We start from the raw sequence: 22738 nt of genomic DNA, 5'->3' as shown, positions 1-22738 counted from the left end.
AGGCTCTGAAACATAACCAACTGAGTTAATTCTGAGAGCTTTAACATGCATTCTTCATCATCATCATCATTGTCGTTTAACATCCACTTTCTAAAGGATGGACGGTTTGATTGAGAACTGGCAAGTTGGGAGACTGCACCAGGCTCCAATCTGATTTGGCAAGGTTTCTACAGCTAGATGCCCTTACTAACACCAACCACTCTGAGAGTGTAGTGGGTGCTTTTATGGCACAGGCATTGACCACGCTTGAATGGTGCTTTTTACATATCACTGGCACAGGTGCCAGTCAGGTGGCACTGGCATCGGCCACGTTCGAATGGTGCATTTTACGTGCCACTGGCACAGGTGTTAGTCAGGCAGCACTGGCATTGGCCATGCTCAGATGGTGCTTTTTAAGTGCCACCGGCATGGCACGTTCACAAAAGGTAAAACAATAAGAGTAAACACCAAAACAAAACTACAAATTTATATAAAATTTATTTTGAGTAATAAATGTTTTTTTTCATTCATCATTTTCCTTTTCTTCAGAAGCAAGACTTCCAAAAACTTCAGCAGGAACAGCTTGTTGTTGAAGATTCACTTCTGCAAAAAATTAATGAAAAGAAGACAATTGAAACAAACATAATTTTGGAGTTTTTGAATATAAAAGTTTGACTTTGTATCCAAATAAATTATGGCCTGACAGTTTACTGTCTTTTTTGTATTGAAAAAATACAATACAAAAATAACTAAGAATTTTTAAATAGTAGTACAACATATTAAAAATCCCAGTATTTATTTTATTTATTCCACATGAAAGACTTATATTTCAAATAATATTTCTTTGTTTATGGGGAACATCACAGATCTACAATGGAAGAATTCACCACGTGTAGTTGAGGGTAAAAGAAATCGTTGAACGACAGTAAGTACGTCCAAAATTTATAAAGCAGTGACATACATACATACATAGATACTTGTAGCACACATGTATATACGTGCAGAGTGAAAATAAATCACACTATTTAATGTGACGGACTACACTGCAAAAAAATCAAAAATTTCATTTCTGTTTACAAACTTTCTCCGTGTCTATACGCACAAATACTTTTATGTATACACACGCAATATTTAAGAAAAAAAGGAATATACACAAAAAGAACGAAACATGTGTATATATACACGCAATATTTAAGAACAAGGAATATACAAAAAAAGAACGAATCAAAAACAAATATTTTATATTTTACTTTTATCGTATTGTTGTTTACATTTTCTGTCTCTACGGATGACCAGAACCAACAGAATCGCCATGGTGAAATCCATAGCGGGCGATGCGATAAGACTGGTCGCTGCTCTAAAATAGAACACTGCCCAGAAAATCACACCTGCCACATCTGTATGGAACCCGAAAATACGTTCCGTAATCGCTGGGTCGAATGTGGGACATGTCTCATCTCTGTCTGCCTCCAATGTGCCACGGACTTTCAGAAGATCCCAGGCCAAAAAAAGAGCCATCATAATGCTATGATGGATAGACTCTGGAAGATGGTTCAGCTTAAATCTTGGACTTTTCAGTGTCAGGCCTGCGTGCCTCCACAACCGACGATTGTGTCTCCCCTGCCACTCCCGTGGAGGTGGAGGAGCGGAACAGCAACAGCAGCAACAACAAAATCAACCACAACCAGAGCAGCAGCAACAACAACAGCAGCAGCAACAACAAAATCAACCACAACCAGAGCAGCAGCAACAAAACATCAACAAACAACAACAGCAACAACAAAATCAACCACAACCAGAGCAACAGCAGCAGTAACAACAACAACACCAATTGACCAGTGCGGTTCTTGCAGAACTGCAACAATCGATCTGTGCTTTAAAAGGGGAAGTAGCAGGAATAAAAGCAACCATTCAGGTTGGACTCCACAATGAGGGGTCTTATCGGAATGCTCTGCTAAAGAACCTCCCTGTACCTGTACCTCTTGTCGCATTTAAGACCGCGGATTCTGCCACCCATGAAGTCATTGCCATTGGGGTGCCAGAAGACATGGCTGATCTTCAGGCTTTTGCTGCCAACTCAGCCAAAGACCTAGGCTGCGTTCCCCCAACGGGTGCTATCCGCCTTGGACGACCTGGCCCAAAACCTAGGCTCATCAAGTTGTCTTTTACGGACCCCACTGAGGCAACCTCTTACCATCTGGCCTCAGTTAAAGCTGGGCGGGAAAATCGGACCACCTTCCGAACACGCCCAGACTTACCGTCCAATGTACGTCCGAAGCTACGTGTAGTGGCTTCCCTGAATAGGAACTCAGCTCTACAAGAAAGCTTCAGTCTTCGGGAAGATGGACAAATCTGGAGATTTGTCAAGACTGCTGAAACGTGGAAGAGAGATACCAGCTGGTCTGAGTGCTCTCTACCCACAATAACTAAAAAGACTACAGCAACTCAGGGAAACTAAGCCAGAACAACCTGCCATCCTCTACACACCATCATAAACTGCGAGCAGGGTACAAATTGTTGTCCTTAAATGCTCGCAGTTTATGCAACAAAATACATTTGTTCAACGCCTACGTCAGAAGTGTTGACCCTGACTTCATCACTGTCACGGAAACATGGGCGCATTCCTTACTCTGTGATGGGGTTTTCAACATTACGGGGTACAACCTCTTCCGTAAGGACCGCACTAACGCGTGGTGGTGGTGGTGTGATGGTCTACGTTCGTTCAAATTTTTGGTAATTCCTTGTGCCGATTTGAACGAATCACAAGAAGAAGTTTTTTTCTGTGACGTGCGTATGACCATGTCAACACTCCTGCTTGGCGTTGTTTATCGTCCCCCAAGTTACCATCGGGACACACAGCTTTGCAATGTCCTCCGAGCTGCTGCCAGGAAAACAGCCACTTATGTGTTTATTGCAGGCGATTTCAATCATCCTGAGATCGATTGGGAGACCTTCCATTGGCCACAGAGTGCAAACGATTTTGTTGAGCTTGTGCTGGACTCAAACTGGTCACAAGTAGTCACCTCTCCAACAAGAGGCGACAACACCTTGGACCTGCTCTTCACCACAACTCCTGAAGCGGTTATCAATTGCACTACGGAGGAACCTCTAGGTGACTCTGATCATGCTATGATCATCGCCAATCTGGCTCTTGCGGGCAACAAAAACCTGAACCATCTCCAATCTGCTTCCTTCGATTGGAAGAGAGCAGATTGGAACCTGTACCACACTGAACTACAGCACCCAAACTGGCGTGAATTCTACAACTCTGGAGATGTGAATACTATACTCCAGAGTATCCTGGACTCAATATGGGCAGCATGTGCAGCATCAGTGCCACGTAAACAAAAAAAGAAGAACCGCCCCAAAAGGGCAATTTGGGAAACTTCAGCGGTCCGACTTGCCAGGAGGGAACGTCGGACTGCTGAACGGGAATACAGGTTGCATAAATCAGACACCAACAGGAAGAAGCGGAATAAATCCTCCAACCATCTCAAGCAAGTGACAAAAAAAGCAGTGCTTGAATTTGAACAGTGCATAGCAGCCAATCCTGACAGCAAGGTTTTCTGGAAATATGTGCACTCAAAGCAGAGACCTCACTCTCCAGTGGGCCCTCTTCGCAACCCTCACACAAACCAGATCACTGACGACCCCAAGGAATGCGCAGAACTCATTGCCGAGTGCTATGCAAACATATTCACTGTTGAAAGTCAAAATGTACCATCTTCGCCATCACTAACAGCAAACTCCATAACAACTATGGAATTTACACCTGCAATGCTGCGACGTCACCTTCAAAATAAGCGCAACACTATGCCTCCCCTGGTCTCGATGGAGTTACATACCTGCTTCTCAAACGTGGCAGGCACTTCCTTTTACACCAGCTTTCTATTTTCTTCCAGTACTGTCTCAACAATAGTGCTACTCCGGAGCAGTGGAAAACTGCCAGTGTCATTCCTCTGTTCAAAAAGGGCGACCGCACATCACCTGTCAACTATCGCCCAGTCAGTCTCACTAGCTGTATTGCAAAACTGATGGAATCGTGTGTCAGAGAAACACTCTGGAACTTCTGGAGCTCTCACAGTCTCATCCGACCCTCACAATATGGATTTGTCCCTAACTCCAGCTGCAGTGACCAGCTTGTCGAGTTCCTTGAGGACATTACTCAGATTACTGACAGTGGCTCATGGGTGGATGTTGTCTACCTTGACTTTGCTAAGGCTTTCAACTCTGTGCCACACAAAAGGCTTATGGTGAAACTCTCTGCAATGGGTGTGGGGGATGACCTTTTTAACTGGTTGAAATCCTTCATCCTCAGCCGAAAGGAGGTAGTCACAGTTCTAGGACAGCACTCTACACCATATGAGATGTCATCGGGTGTACCACAGGGATCTGTCCTTGGCCCCCTCTTGTTTGTGGCATACATTAACGACATAGATGCCAATTTAAAGAATGCCACAGTATTGAAATATGCAGACGACATCAAGCTGTACCTTGAAATCAAGAGGACAGATCCTGATGTCTACAACTCTTTCCTGCAATCAGACCTAGACACAATGCAGCAATGGATCACAGACTGGCAACTGAAACTGGCTGTGGACAAGTGTACCACCATGCATTTTGGGAGAAAAAACCCTGCGTTCACATACCCTCCACAACACTGATATCAAGAAATCCTCTTGCGAGCGTGACCTAGGCATCACTGTCAGCAGTGATCTGCGTTGGTCAAAGCATATCTCTAAGATTGTCAGGAAGGCCGAGGGTGTCTTGGCATCACTCAGCAGGTCTTTTGTTAGCCGCTCTCCAGCCATCTATTTAAAACTGTATACAGCTATGGTACGACCACACTTGGAATTCGCATCATCAGTTTGGAACCCCTATCTTGCACAGAACATTGACCTCCTGGAATCTGTCCAGAGACGTGCAACCAAACGCATACCCTCCATCAGACACCTACCATATTCTGAGCGCCTTGTTTCCCTGGGCATGGATTCACTGAAGCTCCGGCGTTTGGCGACGGACTTGGTAAACACCCACAAAGTTATCAACCACCTCACCAACAACAACACTGAACACCTTTTTGACCTCCATGTGTCTAACACACGTGGACATGCCTACAAAGTCAGAAAACAATACAGCTCCCATGACTTTCGGAAACATTTTTTCACGCTCAGAGTTGCTGAAGCATGGAATAAACTGCCTGCGTCAGTTGTTGACTGCCATGACACTGCATCTTTTAAGGCCCTCATGCTTTCCGAAATCCGCCGAAACTTCACCTGATTATATATACACTTTAGATGAGTTGTAGTGCACCTGAGCACTGTACACAATTATTATTATTATTATTATCATCATCGTCATCATCGTCGTTTAACGTCCGTTCTCCATGCTAGCATGGGTTGGACGGTTCGACCGGGGTTCTGGGAAGCCAGAAGGCTGCACCAGGCTCCAGTCTAATTTGGCAATGTTTCTACAGCTGGATGCCCTTCCTAACGCCAACCACTCCGTGAGTGTAGTGGGTGCTTTTTACGTGCCACCTGCACAGGTGCCAGGCGGGGCTGGCAACGGCCACGGTCAGATTGGTGTATTTTATGTGCCACCGGCACGGAAGCCAGTCGAGGCGGTGCTGGCATCGGCCACGAGTCGGATAGTGCTTTTTACGTACCACCAGACCAGGGATCCTGGCTGGTTCAATTCGATTTCGATTTTCGCTTGCCCCAACATGTCTTCACAAGCAAAGGGGGTTGGCAAGGGTGCCTGTCGTACGGTCGCATTGGAGTATTTTACGTGCCACGGCCACGAGTCGGATAGTGCTTTTTACGTACCACCAGACCAGGGATCCTGGCTGGTTCAATTCGATTTCGATTTCGCTTGCCCCAACATGTCTTCACAAGCAAAGGGGGTTGGCATGGGTGCCTGTCGTACGGTCGCATTGGAGTATTTTACGTGCCACGGCCACGAGTGGGATAGTGCTTTTTACGTACCACCAGGCCAGGGATCCTGGCTGGTTCAATTCGGTTTCGACTTCGATTTCGATTTCGCTTGCCCCAACATGTCTTCGCAAGCATGGGGGGTTGGCATGGGTGTCTGTCGTCGGATGAGGTTCTATATCGACTTCGCTTGCCTCAACCGGTCTTTGTGTCCAAGGGAGGAAAGGCATTCATAAGTGGGCTGGGCTCACTTGTCCTGCCTGGTCTTCTCACGTACAGAATATTTCCAAAGGTCTCGGTCTCTGGTCATTTCCTCAGTGAGGCCTAAAGTTCGAAGGTCGTGCTTCACCACCTCGTCCCAGGTTTTCCTGGGTCTACCTCTTCCACGGGTTCCCTCAACTGCTAGGGATTGGCACTTTCTCACACACCTATCTTCATCCATTCTCGCCACATGACCATACCAGCGCAATCGTCTCTCTTGCACACCACAACTGATGCTTCTTAGGTACAACATTTCTCTCAAGGTGCTAACGCTCTGTCGAGTATGTACACTGACATTACACATCCATCGGAGCATACTGGCTTCATTCCTCACGAGCTTACGCATGTCCTCAGCAGTCACAGCCCATGTTTCGCTGCCATGTAGCATAGCTGTTCGTACACACGCATCATATAGTCTGCCTTTTACTCTGAGCGAGAGGCCTTTAGTCACCAGCAGAGGTAAGAGCTCCCTAAACTTTGCCCAGGCTATTCTTATTCTAGCAGTTACACTTTCAGCGCACCCACCCCCACTACTGACTTGGTCACCTAGATAACGGAAGCTATCAACTACTTCTAGTTTTTCCCCCTGGAAAGTGACGGAAGTTGTTTTCTGCAGATTTTCGGAGGTTAATGCTCCCGAGCATCTGCCACATACAAAAACTATCTTCCCAGTTAGCCTACCTTTGACATTGCTGCACCTCTTATGTGTCCATAGCTTACACTGGGTACATCTTATAGAGTTTCTACCTACACCTTTTCTACAGATCGAGCAGGGCCATCTTCCTGAAGATATTTGTGGATTGTCTACCTTTCTACTTATTAGTACTTTGGTTTTAGCTAGGTTGACTCTAAGGCCCCTTGATTCTAAACCCTCCTTCCACACCTGGAACTTCTCCTCCAGTTCTGATAGTGACTCAGCAATAAGAGCAAGGTCGTCAGCGTAGAGGAGCTCCCAGGGACAGCCTGTCTTGAATTCCTCCGTAATTGCCTGGAGTACTATGATAAATAGGAGGGGGCTGAGTACTGAACCCTGGTGGACCCCAAAAAAAAACCCCCAGAGTAATGCATTAATTATACAGCAACAACAGGTTGTGTCCACAACAACTACATACAACAGGACTATAATCATCATCATCATCATCATCGTTTAGCGTCCGTTTTCCATGCTAGCATGGGTTGGACGGTTCTACTGGGGTCTGTGAAGCCAGAAGGCTTCATCAGGCCCAGTCAAATCTGGCAGTGTTTCTACGGCTGGATGCCCTTCCTAACGCCAACCACTCCGTGAGTGTAGTGGGTGCTTTTTACGTGCCACCCGCACTGGTGCCAGACAGAGCTGGCAAACAGCCACGAACGGATGGTGCTTTTTATGTGCCACCGGCACGAGGGCCAGGCGAGGCTGGCAACGGACACGAAACGGGGCGGTGCTGGCAACGGTCGCGAAACGGAAAGTTCTCTTACATGCCACCGGCACTGGTAACACATCTGCAATTTCCATTGATCGATTTCGATTCTGATCGTCACTTGCCTCAACGGGTCTTCACAAGCAGAGTTTTGACATGCCACCGGCACTGGTAGCACATCCGCAATTTCCATTGATCGATTTCGATTTTGATCCTCACTTGCCTCATCATGTCTTCACAAGTAGAGTTTTGTGTCCCAAGAAGGGAAGGTATGCATACGTAGGCTGGCTCCATCCCATGTAGAAGGCCACGGGTTATGGACTCACTTGTCCTGCTGGGTCTTCTCGCGCACAGCACACTTCCAGAGGTCTCGGTCTCTAGTCATTTCCTCAGTGAGACCTAAAGTTCGAAGGTCGTGCTTCACCACCTCGTCCCAGGTTTTCCTGGGTCTGCCTCTTCCACAGGTTCCCTCAACCGCTAGGGTGTGGCACTTTTTCACACAACTATCTTCATCCATTCTCGCCACATGACCATACCAGCGCAAACGTCTCTCTTGCACACCACAACTGATGCTTCTTAGGTCCAACTTTTCTTTCAACTACCGGCATTACACATCCATCGGAGCATACTGGCTTCATTTCTAGCGAGCTTACGCATATCCTCAGCAGTCACGGCCCATGTTTCACTGCCATGTAGCATGGCTGTTCGTACACACGCATCATACAGTCTGCCTTTCACTCTGTGCGAGAGGCCTTTTGTTACCAGCAGAGGTAAGAGCTCTCTGAACTTTGCCCAAGCTATTCTTACTCTAGCAGTTACACTTTCAGCACACCCGCCCCCGCTGCTGACTTGGTCACCTAGGTAACGGAAACTATCAACTATTTCTAGTTTTTCTCCCTGGAAAGTGACGGAAGTTGGTCTCAGAGCATTTTCAGTGTTTATTGTTCCTGAGCATCTGCCACATACAAAAACCATCTTCCTAGTTAGCCTTCCTTTGACATTGCTGCATCTCTTATGTGTCCATAGCTTACACTTGGTGCATCTTATAGAGTTTCTACCTACACCTTTTCTACAGATCGAGCAGGGCCATCTACCTGAAGGTGTTTGTGATTTGTCTACCTTCCTACTGATTACGACTTTGGTTTTAGCTAGATTGACTCTGAGGCCCTTCGATTCTAATCCTTGTTTCCACACCTGAAACTTCTCCTCCAGTTCTATAATATTAATTCAAAGATGCATTTACATATATATGTATGCATGTGTGTGTGTATACACACACACACATATATACAAAATTATGACCAAGTAAAAACAAAAATGCTGTTCCTTGAAAATAATTTTATCATCCCAGGCACTATTTAGATTCAGACCTGTTAATTGTCAATGAAGTCAGTAACTTCTCCAAGTTTATTTAATTTAACCTTTTAGCATTCAAATTATTCTTTCAAATGTTATGCTTATTTATTCACACAGCTTTGAATTAATCATGCATTATCTTGTAGCTTCAAGATTTTGATGACATGATAGTTTATTTTTTAGAATGACACTGTAGGGTAAATGTGAGCAGTAGGATGGGGCCAATTTGAACATAAAACTGGTAGAATATGGCCAGTTTGAATGTTAAAGGGTTAATATATTAAATTGATGCCACTGAACAACATACAAATTAAATTAGATAATTATGGTGACATTTCATGGTCTGTATATGAAAACAGAATCAATATAGATTTTTTTAATAAAACTAGAAAATGAAAAATTAGCTACTGAACCTTCAATTTCTTCATCTTCATCAGTATCAAAGTCATCATCAATATTAATTTCATCAGGATTCGTTGTCTTGGTATATTCTCCCAAGTCTTCATCTGTAGTGTTGCTCCTGTTAATGTGAATAAATTATTCTTTTACTGAGGATAAAAATACTTTTTTTTGAGAACTTCACAGCCAAGTAATTAAACAGAAATAACACATGCTAGCATGGAAAGAGGATGCTAAATGATGATATTTCCTCTTGCTAGTTGATAAAATGTTTAAAAATTGTATTTATGTAAGTGTTATGTATCATTGATAGGACATTCAGTTGAAAAAGTTTTTGTTTAAGAATTGGAAGTAGTATCATAGATTCTGTTTATTCTACTTCAGGAAAAGAGATTTAAAGTTTTTCAACTTATAGTTTTTCACTTATCGTAAAAACCCATGTAATTTGTGCACCTGTGTAATTCACGCAGGTGATTTTCAGGATAAAAATTGTTAAAAAAAGCTTCTACTCATGTAAAATTTGCACCCAAAAGAAGAAAAGGTTTTCAATTCAGTTGTATTTAGCATAATTTCACTTACAATTAGATTTTATTAAATTTTCCTTAAATAAAAATAATTTCTGTTTAACAGGTATCACATTGAAAGCTATTAAATTACAAAGTGTTTGTGTTGTTTATAATAAACTTTGACCGATCAAACTAATTATGTGAACAGAATTCTGATTCATTATTTACATCTGACAGATATTTGTCCTCATTTTGTTTGTTGTTAACACATTTCAGCTGATATACCCTCCAGCCTTCATCAGGTGTCTTGAGGAAATTTTGAACCTGGGTTCTCATTCCTAAGGTATGTTTTGATGTTATTATCCGTGGTGGTGGCGTCATCGTCGTTGTGCGGCTACGGCTGTGTCTGTGTGACTCACATGGAAGAAGAGGCTCCCCACCATACCACTCACGACTGCGCTGCAGCACCACCACTTGCTACCCCTATTCTGTTTATTCTATTTTAGGAAAAAAGATTTAAAGTTTTCCAACTTATCATTTTTCGCTTATCAAGCAAAGAATATAAGTAGTGATTGTGATACCAACCATGAAGAAATGATCAAGCTAAGTAACAATCTATTAAGTAACAACTACTCCAAAAACATACGATCCGCTCCAATTATGAAGAAAAGAGAAGATGAAATTTTAGTCCCTTTCATACTAATAAAATGTCAAGCAAACTTAAAAATTTGTCATTACCCACTAAAATAAACATTAAAAATTGAAAGGAGAAAATATACTATATCTACAAAACACAAGACACAGAACAAAACAGGCAAATATAGAATGACAAAGCTTACCTCACAAACAAGATTCCTTTGTCTGGTTTGATCTGGTCTGAGACAGCCTCTTCAGCGAGTTGACGGGCCTTCTCTTCAAGTTTCTTCATTTCATTTACTTCTTCATTGGTAAATTATTATAAACAAAACATAAAATATAGTCATAAAATATTTAAAAAATGTAAAATATACAAAGTCATGGTGTAAGAAATAATGCTATCAATGTAATTAATAGTTTTAGATTATATTTGTTTTAATTTAAATTCCTTTAATTTTACCTGCATGGGTGGAATCGTTTATTTGTTGAAACAATAGTTTCTTTAGCTGGATACCTATCCTCTCAGCTGTCATATAGGAGTGGAGTTTTTTTTTCTTTTTGATCATAGATAAACTGGACCAAGCAAAATTGTTATTTTGCTCCTGGTCAACATTGAAAAAGCAGATCAATGATCAAAGATGATCCAACTGTGACCATCTCATCTGTTTTTTTATCAGGTATAATAAGCCTAGGACTGCATTATCCAATGAGTCTTGCCTGTTTTTTAAGATGGGCAGAATCTGAAGGAGATTTGGTTAGTAATTCTAGCAAGTTAAATTACTTTTTAGAAAGTTCCTTGTTGGCTGAAGCAAACACATAGAAGACTATTTGGCAAAGAAGCTACCTTGGTTACAAGCTTAACACAATGTCTTTTGAAAATCTGAACTGATGACTTTGGAGTCAATATTCCATATCTTTAAACAACAACAACCCATCGTTTTACATTTGCTTTCCAAGATCGCATGAGTTAGATGGATTGTTATGATCTGAGTTCTTATTTGGAGTTGCTGTCTCCCTAGACAAACCAGGAGGTCACACCTTATTTTTTATTTTGGCATGGTTTCTGTAATACTACAATGTTAATGCGATGCATTTTATTATGCAAGAGAGGTTGCAGGTTGCCGTACCCTTAAAAACACAGGAATAAAAGAACCCCCTATACAATCATTGTGCCAATTGAAAATAATAATAAAAAAATATTTTGTGATATGAGTAACTATCAAAAGTTGCAGTTTATTAAGTTTTTTGTGGAGAAGAAACAAGTCATATTTTTAAGCTACACATGTTAATTTCTATCTTATTAACAAACTAGACAACAACTTAAAATGCAGAGCAAAAATTAAAGTACATACTTTACATTTTAATTTTTGTTATGTGCTGAATATTTTGTCACTTAATATATTTCATACTTTTATCAATATAATGTATTTTTAGTTTTATTAAACCATTGGAAATGTATGCAATGAAATATTAAGAACCTACTGTACAGGTGATGGTATTTTCTATGGGAATTGATTACTTTGAGTGTTTTACTCATGGAATCAAACCAAAGAACATAGTATTAGAATGAAAATGAAGGTATGTGACGAAACTGTCTTTGGAGTGTGTATGAAGCTAGAAAGTAAATAAAGAAAATTTGAGATCACAGGTTCCAATTTTTACTTAAGCTTAAATAAGATATTTTGTAACTTGTTAAATAAGCTCACAAATAAGTTAATTGTTAAGAAAGGAAAAAGGATAAGATGACAAAATTTACCAGTGTTTGGTTCATCTCCTTTTGTATTTGTGGCAGCTAGCATTTGAGCAGACATGAAATTAACCTAAAAATGTAAAAATAGAAAATATTGAAGTTTTTCATATTTTATATGATTTCAAAGTCACAAATTTATAAAGATGGTGTTTAGTTGATTGAAATGACTCTAATACATATTTTGCTGGAATGTATTTTATTGATGACAAAAATGTGAAGAACATTTGAATTCAGAACATAGGTAAAAGTAAATCCTTGGATACTGTTTCTGCCAATCCACTACCTGTCATTTATATAAATTATGTAAAAAAAAATCATCATCATGTAATGTCCATTTTCCATACTGACATGGGATGGATGGTTTGACAGGATTGGAGAAGTGGCAGGACTACAGCAAGCTCCAATATCAGTTTGGTTTCTATGACTGAATGTCCTTCCTAATGCCATATATGAAGATTTTATGATTAACGCTTACAAATTTATTTGTTGAATACCTGATTTCACCTTCATCATACTCACTTATGTTTAACAGAATTAAGATTACATATGCAGTCAGTCTTTTCCTTTTAAATTTTTACCCTCTTTCTAGAAAGATTCTGGCTTCAGTGTCCTGGGACAAAGATGGAGTACTCATCATAAAATACCTGCCAAAAGCTTGCACCATCAACGCAGAATGCTACATGTTCCTGTTGGATGAACTGTGTGAAGCTTTGAAGCAGAAATGCTGTGGGAAGTTGAGCTGTGGTGTCTTGTTTTCGCACCAGTACACCCAGCACATGAAACTCCATGGAAAATATGCGGTTTTGGCTTTGAATTTGTTGATCACCCACTTTACTCTCCTGACTTGGTCCCCTCCAACTATCACCTCTTTCCACAACTGAAGAAATATCACAATGGAATGAAATTTCACTCTGATTTGGAAGTGATTGCTGCTACAGAGGCCTGGTTGGAGGCCCAACCTTCTGAGTTCTTTCTACAGGACTTAGAAAAACTGAAGGACTGCTGCAGTAGGTGTGTGAATCTGAGAGGGGAATATGTTGAATAAAACCATAATTAATTGATCCTCCTGTATTTTCTTTTACCCAAAGCCAGGAACTTTTCAGCAACTCCTTGTACATAGTATGAAACCCAATAATCTCTAATAAATATACATTTTAATCTTGATATGAAATGAAGCCTTACAGTTAAACAACAGAGTATCAAACAGCTTGGACTAAGGACTAAATCAAATAGCATCTTTTTTAAGATTCAAATGTCTCTTTAAAATTGCTTAAAAAAGAAAGTAGCCTGTAACTGCTTATTAAAAATGTAAACAAACTTTTGAGTAGTAGAACTTCATTCATATAATAGAGCAAGGTGACCAACCAGGGATTAATAACTGTGCATATTAGTATAGCAAAGGCTATGAATAGATATATGGAATCAAATCCATGTTTCATAAACATATTTACTCTGGCTGTGAAATACAAAAACATCAGAAATAAACAACTACTCAAGTTTTCTAACTCTTCTATTTATGCCAGCATTTAAACCACCAATTTACAGCCTATTGTTTATTTATCAGTTATTTAGATTTTAGAAATAAATTTTATTAATTAATAATGTGCTGGCCATAAGTGGGAGTGACTAGGTAAGAATAAAATCTGGTATTCATATTTGGATATTTGGATCATATGGATTTGCTAAACTGTATTAATTTATTGTGAGATAAGTAAATACCATAATTCTAAATTTTCTTTAAAAATCATAAGGCTTTTCAAAAATTCATGAAGAAATCATTACAGGTTTTCAGATGCCACAAAGCTTTAAAGAATTCTTTTAGTATTTCAAACTTAAAAGCTGATGCTAAGAAAACAAGATAAATTAAAATTAAACATAATGAAAAAGGAAAGAAAAAAATGGTTTACAGAAAATTGAACAACAATAAAAAAATTAAATCAAGTGTGAAATAAAATCTTCAATTTGACATACCTGTGTGTTATAAGTTGCTTGTACACTTCTCTTGATTCGTAACATTTCACGCACAGTATCTTCATTGCCATGCTTAATCTCAAACTCTTTCCAGGTTTTCCAGAAGTCTGGCGTAATCTGTGTAATAGAATAAAAGTCAACTGTGATTATACAACTTTATTCAAATATTTAGTTAAGAATCCAAAATTAATTTTTTGTGAAAATATATGTTGCATTAAAAAGTACTTCAAAACTTTCAGGTTTAATCATGTAAAACACCATCATTGCCGTTCTGATGTCTATCTTGGTCTAGAAAAGACTGATGAGTTTGAAACAACGTTCTATGTTTTGATTTTGTTTCATTTTATCTGTGAGATGAGAATTACAACACAAGCATTCTCATGACTTGTGTAAAAACTTTTTCTGCAAACTGTGTTTTTGGATTAGAAAAATTGGAATTATTTGATGATGGTGACAATCCTTTCTGTTATAGGTAGAAGACCTGAAATTTTTGAGGGAGGTAATTAGTTAATTACATCAATCCCATGCTCAAGTGGTGCTTATTTTATTGTCCCTGAAAGGAGCAAAGGCAAAGTCAAGCTTGGTGACATTTGAACTCAAAACACAAAGATGGACAAAATGCTTAGCAGCATTTTGTCCAGCATGCTAATGATTCTGCCAGCTTGCAGCCTTAATAACAAATAATAATATCTTAAGAAGGGTTTTGAGCAAAAACTATCAACTGCACTATTCCAATATGAAAATTCAAATTTAAGATGAAATTTTTTTTATGAAATTCAATAAGAAGCTGAAAGAGTAGGTTAATAGATTATTTTTCTGATTTTAATATATTTGATTTTAGACACTCATGAAGAGAACTCATAAGACAACTGCTTCATCATACCCCTTTTGAGCACATGTAAATATCATGTCCCTCTTTTCCAGTCTTTCATGCACAAAAATTAATATATTTAAACATAACTAAAATTGTTTTCAAACTCAAAATCCTAAATACCCCAAATCATCATCATCATCATTTAACATCCATTGTCTATGCTTGAGAATTCTCTCAATTCATTTTCTATTTTTAATTCATTCTAATCCTAAAATTTGTCTTACTAAACTGTGTGTTGAATTTAATAATCAACAAATTTCACAGTTTATTCCTGATATGTATTTCATTTTACATCACTATAAAAAAAAAAAATTCAAGAGGTGGCTTCATCATACTTCTGCATATGCAAACCTTCCAACCACCAGCCAACATGATAAACAGGCTTAATTTTTAATCATCATATTTATTATTGAATCTCAGAAGAAAACTGCCACAAATAGTATAAAATGCAAAATAAAAGTAAATTACAACTGTTTCAAATACTTACTCTAGGATCACACATTTGAGAACAGTGACCATAAATAGCTCTGGCACGATCTATTTCCCCAAGTTTTCGCTCTAAGTCAGCAAATCTTAGACACATTTCTCTGATGAAAAATTGAAAAAGATATGTCATAAATAATAGAAAATAGCAGCCATGTAGTTTAATGTTTTGGATACCAGTAAGATATTCTTAAAAAAAGGGGAAAAAAAAGGAAAAGAGAAGATACTTTTTATTTTACACACATGAATAATTTTTCAGTTACTAACTGTTCAATCATGAAACAGATATTTATTTTTCATAGTAAAATAGACAGAAGAAAGGACAGCAATGTTATCTTGCCTAGAGGTTTGCTTCAATAGATGAGGTAAAATTTGAACACATGACTACGTGATAATGCACAACACAAGCTTCCCAGGTATTGTACATGGGTAAAAAAAGTGAAAAGAAAATGCAATGAAGACAGAACAGTATAATGCTTCCCTAGGAAGCATTATTTTGGAAGAAACAATAGGAAAAATAATGCACAGAAGAATTTAAATCAATAGTTTAATCTATGAAAGAATGAGGCATACCGGGATTGAATATCAGGTAATATTTCAATAGCTTTCTCATAGATACTTCGAGTGTGAGTCACACCATAAATTTCAGCTGCTTTCTTGAGGTAAATGTTGAACATCTGTGCAAAAATAATATGGAGTAAGATTATATATACATATATATATATATATATAAATATATTTTAAAATTTTGAGAAAAACATGACAAAAATTAACCAAATTCTTGTTAAGTTAAGTTCATTTGTAATTGTTAGATCACTAGTTAAAGTTGGAATTATTCATTTTAAGAAATCAATAATTATCAGAAAGGAAAAATAAGTCATTTTGGTAAGTTAAAAAAATTTCAAACCTCATGTTTTTCTTCTTCAAGTACACCTTCAATTGCTCTGTCATACACCTTCATTGCATGGCGAGCAAGGCCATGTTCTTCTTCTAATTTAGAGTAGAGCAAATAAATAGCTGGGAACAAAAAAAAGAAAAAGGTTTTTAAATAATAACTGAGATTGTAGGAATGACTTTATCTCTGAAGTTTAACTTCAGTGTTTATAAGCAGTGTAACACAAACAAATTCATTATAATCTATCATTACATGAAAAAAAATGCAATTACTAACAAATAAAGATTATTTCTCATAGAATGTGTCAACAAAATACTTTTGAGAAAGTAGAGAATATGTATATTTAATTTACAGTGCAGTATGTTTAATTTCAAATGAGCTGAATCATAACAATAAACTTTCTAATGAAAGAATGATTTTAGTTTAATTTTACTTAGTGAAGTATTGTTTCCATTAGAATAATTATTTTTATAGCTTAATATCTTTCCTAGTTAACCACTACATTGTGTGGAATCTACTTTGTACAGGCAGGGAAAATTAGAGTGAGCAGTATATGATATCTGTGCCTATCACAATATGATATCTGTAAGAATTGAAAGTTTCATAATATCGTTAGTTGTTATTATTATTATGATGATCATTTAATGTCCATTTTCTATCCTGGCACAGGTTGGACAATTTAATAGAAGCTGGCCAGCTGAAGGGCTGTTCAAGATCCACGTCTGTTTTGACATGGTTTCTACAGTTGGATGTCATTCCTAACACCAACCACTTTACAGAGTGTACTGGGTGCTTTTTTTGCAGCACCGGCACACGTCTATTATATTTGCAAAAAATTAGAGTATAATACAAAACTAAAGAAGCCAAAATGGTTTAATAATGTAATAAATGGACTGTTAATTTATGTTTCCTAAAAAGAATTGCAGCAATTAAATTATGTAAAACTATTTAACTGCATAAGCAAGTAGATAAAATTTTTTAGTTATGTACCACTCATTATGATAAGTATTATAACTACCATGTAATAGTTCATATTTGTATTTGGTTTGCAAAATTCGTTTGCAACATTTATCAAACAAAGAAGACAGTTAACTGTCTTTGAAAGAAATGTTATATGGATGAACATGTGTGTTTGTGAAAAAGACAAAGAGAAATCCAAAGCCGCTATCTTATGTATATGAAAAATGACATAGTCAGTATCTAAAACACACACACATGGATGCCCACACTTACGTATAAACACACACTTATATAGATCTTGGATGAATCCCAATGTTGGAACATAGGTTCAAAAGAAATGGAAGTAGAGATTGCAACAATGCAATGAAATAATTATTTGACAAAAAAAGAAATGACAACACGAACAATACTGAACATTTGAACGATTAACTGTTTGACCAAAGTGTTTAACATATGAGTTTGAAAAACTAGTAAAAAACAGCTGATCGATAACTTGGTTAACGGAATAACTAACAATAACAATAAAGGACTGAACCAGTGCGTATGTTTATTATTATTGGCATAATGCCCCATCCAAGGTTCAATACCATGTAATAGCAAAACAGTTTCATATGAAATCTTGTATATTGAATAAAATAATCCATGAATATTTGTGAAACATTTGTTATTCTATTTAAGACATACTTGAAGCAAACAAAAATAAGATAGCCGATTAAAATTTTTTTACTATAAAGTACAATGGCAAAAGCTTACCTTTAGCATATTTAGGTGGGCATCCTTCTAGACATTGCTCAAAAAGATCACGAGCCCGCTCAAGTTTTTTACCACCCTGTAGAAAAGCAAATAAAAAAATGTAACAATATACATTTTAATCTAAAAATATGACATTTAAAGGTTTTTAATTTGGGAAGTTCATTCAAGATGGTGATGTTTTGCTATGGTTAGAATCAGTATCTGTGGTGGATAAATTATTCTAGCAAGCAATTATAATTTCAACTAGCTCTGGACCTTCACTTACATTGAAAATTGAGTGATAATAGGAGAAAAACAGAAATCCATTACACACACACACACAATATGGGACATTATCTGGATTCAAACTTTCACATTATGCTTTGCTACCCCAATATGGAAAATATGAGTTATTTTGTTAAAAAGTAGAAAAGCAACATGTTATGTGAGCCACACAAAATACTATATGAATTATCTAGACAATTTTCCACACAAAAGTCACATCTATATTGCATATTCTCTTAGGTTTTGCTTTGCTAATTATTTCTCAAGCAATTGAAAATACATCAACAGAAAACTGTTTAAGTCTGAATATATTTTTCATATCCAAATAGAATTTATACACCAAATGAATGAATTCTACTTACATATCTTTCAATAAACTTTGTTAAATATGTATTCCATATATCATAAACGTTAGGCCATTTAAACAATGCAATTCCCTTCTCGTAAGCCTGAAAGTAAAAGCGATAAAAATTACATATTCACAATCAACATTTAACTCAATGAAATAAGCCATAACATCACAATATTCATGCTGAACTCAGAAAAGAACTGCTTTTTAAACTGGCTGGTCTTTCAATATAGCACAAACAGAAAAGTATCTAACTATACTAAGCATCACTTAGTAGCTAACACACTTAAGCTGAAACCCTATCACGGTCAATTGAGTTTTTCTTACTAGTTCAGTGAAATAATTTCCAGTAAAACTGTGAAATTTACTTAAGAAGTAAACCATAATTTGAGATGCTCTGTGTTTCTTTCAATTACTTTAAATATAACAAAGAAGTTAATAAAATAACTTAGTAATCATTAAGCTGATGTTAGGAACATAAACTGTGACTAAGGTTTGATGGAAGATTTTAATTTAAAACTTATGTAAACAAGATATTTGTACTCAGAGCCAGAGCCAGTTTCAGCCAGGTTGGTAATGAAAGTGTTAACATGTTAAGTCTGTATATTTTTCTCAATGATAGAATCCTTCCATGTGTATCCTGATTATAGAAGAGGTATACTGCATTACTGCATGTAGTAAAGAGCAACTAAAAGAGTTGGCAACAGAAAGGGCTCAACTGTAAAACATTGCCTCTGAAAGATAATGTAATTCATACTAGCATGGAAGAGTGTCTATGCACCCTTTCCTCTTTGTGGTTCTTCCACTCTTCACTTTTCTGCCTTCTTGTACTTTATCCTATCTACTATGCACTTTTGGCTATCATTGCGTCATTTCTGTACTTTTACCTTTTTCTAATGAGTTGTAATACACCCAAACATTAAAATAATTCTAACTGCTAATGAATAATTCTTATCACTTCTTATTAGGCATCATTATCATCATTATCATCATACCTAATAAGAGCTGATAAGAATTATTCAATAGCAGTTAGAATTATTTAAAGATACTTGATCTTTAATATATTTAATATCACAAATAAAATTAGGGTTAAAAGATATCAAATTTAGCTTGAAGTTTAAAAAATTTTTTTATAATATTAATTAGTATTCCATAATATTGATAAAATAGAAAGTCAAACTCTGCTACCTGAACAAACAAATACTTTAGCGATAATAAATACATACACAAACTATAATCATTATTCTTTGGTTGTTTAGTGCTGTTGATATCAGTAGAGGATAAAGGTTTGGGTCTTTAGGTCTCTGGTCTTCTCTGACCCCCTCCACAGTTTTGAGACTTGGATACTGTCCAGGGCCCTTAGGAGCTGCTTGAACTCCTTTGGTACCAAGATGCTTTGCAGGATTATGGGCTACCATTGCTCAGATTTAGCATCCAACTACCATTGGTTGGATTTTGTATCCTTTACTCAGAAACTGTGACGTGTCCAGTTACTTGTATGACTTAGGAGTGCCAGCTTAGACTGTATGGCCATGTTGCTTGATTTTCAGGGTTAGACCCTGCTTGTCATGTTTTCTTCATTGAGGATCTAGCTGTATTGATGAGGAATGACTTGAACTCAACTTGGCAGGTCACCCAGGAGGATCCAGGAATATACTGATAAATGGTGAATGCAGCAATGTTGCATACCTCCCACACCTGACCTAATCTTTGGTTGTTAGTCTTTTACTACAAATCATGGAGTTGTTCTGTGAACCAAAGAACATGTTGGTGTAGCAAAGATAATACTTCCAAAATACATGGCTATATTGTCTCTCTATTAATTGCCTTATACTCTGATAACCATCAATTAATAAAATTTATTCATAGATTTTCTTACTAAAAGATATATACTATCACCTCAACACCTTCAACATTACACCCTCATTAAGCTAATGAAGCAAATCAAAAAAATAACAATTATATTTGGCAAGATTAATTTTCTTGCCAAATAATGAATAAAAGTGTGTGGACATCAGAGTAATGACTTTTTAAATTTTTTCTGAAATTGAACATGGCCTGGGTGACTTGCTATGAGAAATAATGAGAAAACAGTGACTAGCAATTCACTTTTTTTAAAACTTTCAAAAATCTCCCCCGTCAACTATTTCTATTTTCAATTGCATCACCCTTACATTGTCTTATTCAAACTCGCATTACATTCAGCATTAGTACTTCAGACTATTTTATTACATTTAAAGGAGTTGATTTTCTGTGTATAACATTAAAGTCTGTTGTAAGAAAAGTAAATACTCTGCTGACAAGGTATGATACCCATTTGAAATTTCTGAAACCCGGTCAAAATTTTGAAGATTTGTTTGATATTACTAATCAACAAGGCAGCTGGTTATCTAAAGAAGACAACGACTTTTACAGTACACAAATTCAAAGTGGCAGTATAACTGACTACACCACATCTTGGTTAGCTATGGTTCACCCTTCAAAGTGAACACTTTCCTCATCAAGAGTGTCAGCTTCAACTTCACAAGCGTTTCTCCCATATGCTGAAGCAGGTAAAAGTAACATGCGTAAAAAATTCTCAAATATTACACAAATTTTTTTGTATGCATTGATGTCACTAATAGGTGCCCAACTTCTTGCAGATACATCATCATCATCATCATCTGATTCTGCAGATGAAACCACATTACCAATAGACGAACAAGTTGGCATCTCTAAACAACATCACTCAGCTCAGAGAGCAATGAACTTGCTGAAGAAAAAAAGAATTTAAGCAGTCATAAAGCAGCCAACATCTGCAAACAGTTGAGAGAGGAAGGAGTACTACTCCCCACTTCATCACAGTCAGGTGTGTACAAAGCCTCTATGAGAGAGGCTGCATAGATGAAGCAGGAACTAAAAGAAACTTTAAAATATGACCAGTGGCTGCTCCATATTGATGGAAAGGTTATGAAGGGTAAAGTAAGACAAGCTGTTGTAGTGAAAAACAACACAAGAGAAATTAGATTAGCAGCACTGAAGATTGGCTGAGTAGATAACATTTTTCAGGGACTAAAGGAAGTTTTGGATGATTACTAATTGTGATCAGCAATCAACATGATCATGACAAACACATGTAGTGTAAATACAGGAAACACATACTGAAAAGGTCATTCAACATCAGAACGAATTTGTAAAGCATGGATATCCTGCACCTCAATACATTGGTTGCCAACATCATGTGTTAGACTGCCTCCTAAAACATGTGATGGATGATACACTGAAAGAAAAAACTTCATCACCAAATATATCATATCTGTTCATAGACTATTTGATAAACTATGAGGTTTTAGTGGCGGAATGGAAACAAGGCAAAGCAAAACTTCAAATGGATGATAATTCAGGTTGGAAAGATGAACTTTGGTTTTTATATGAACTTGGTCATGCTTTCCGATTTTATCAGCAACAAAGCATTTTCCCAGAAATTAAGTTTAGAGAACTTCCTAGACTTAGCAATGCATGTTGGAATTCACGAGCAATCTTGGCCATCCTCACATACATGCTTCTACCACAAAGTAGAGAAAAATTCTACAATGTGTTGTTTTATCAGCAGAAACTGGATGGAAATGTGGTTTTGTGATCAAAGGCTTGACAGCATGGCCTACCAGAAACTTTCAGAAGCAGCTTCTGGATATACTAAAGCAAGCAAATGTTTGAAAGTTTGAAAGGAATCTTGAAGAATCACTAATTCAAGATGTTCAGTGTTCAAACTTATGTGCTGAATGTGCAGTAAAAATAATGGAGAAATAAGATTGCAGGTCTTCTGAAAAATTGGATCTGTGATTTGTTTTAACCAACAAAGATCTTTGAAAACTGCTGTTGCATTAAGCTTGACTTATTACATTAACAATGCATAATAGTATGTCTTATTACTTGAACAATATATGCATGCCCGTAGTAAAAGTGTTGTTAAATATATTGTAATCAGTGGGG

General features: G+C 37.3%; 1 protein-coding gene across 1 annotated transcript in view; it reads right to left on the bottom strand.

Annotated features, from left to right (window-relative positions):
* Window positions 1–458: 458 nt before the first annotated feature.
* Window positions 459–22738, bottom strand: part of LOC115212150 (pre-mRNA-splicing factor SYF1) — a 43777-nt gene continuing 21497 nt past the window's right edge. The window contains exons 15-24 of the mRNA XM_029780993.2: window positions 18780–18866; window positions 18154–18229; window positions 16453–16562; window positions 16119–16222; window positions 15550–15649; window positions 14189–14305; window positions 12224–12287; window positions 10671–10770; window positions 9340–9446; window positions 459–582 (exon numbers count right to left, since the gene is read on the bottom strand). Coding sequence (XP_029636853.1) covers window positions 503–582; window positions 9340–9446; window positions 10671–10770; window positions 12224–12287; window positions 14189–14305; window positions 15550–15649; window positions 16119–16222; window positions 16453–16562; window positions 18154–18229; window positions 18780–18866 — 945 coding nt within the window. The 3' untranslated portion in view covers window positions 459–502. The remainder of the gene's footprint in view (window positions 583–9339; window positions 9447–10670; window positions 10771–12223; window positions 12288–14188; window positions 14306–15549; window positions 15650–16118; window positions 16223–16452; window positions 16563–18153; window positions 18230–18779; window positions 18867–22738) is intronic.

This window comes from Octopus sinensis, linkage group LG1 (genome assembly GCF_006345805.1).
Source record: "Octopus sinensis linkage group LG1, ASM634580v1, whole genome shotgun sequence".
In the NCBI taxonomy this organism is placed as follows: Eukaryota; Metazoa; Mollusca; class Cephalopoda; order Octopoda; family Octopodidae; genus Octopus; species Octopus sinensis.
This window is presented reverse-complemented; position numbering and strand designations above follow the sequence as displayed.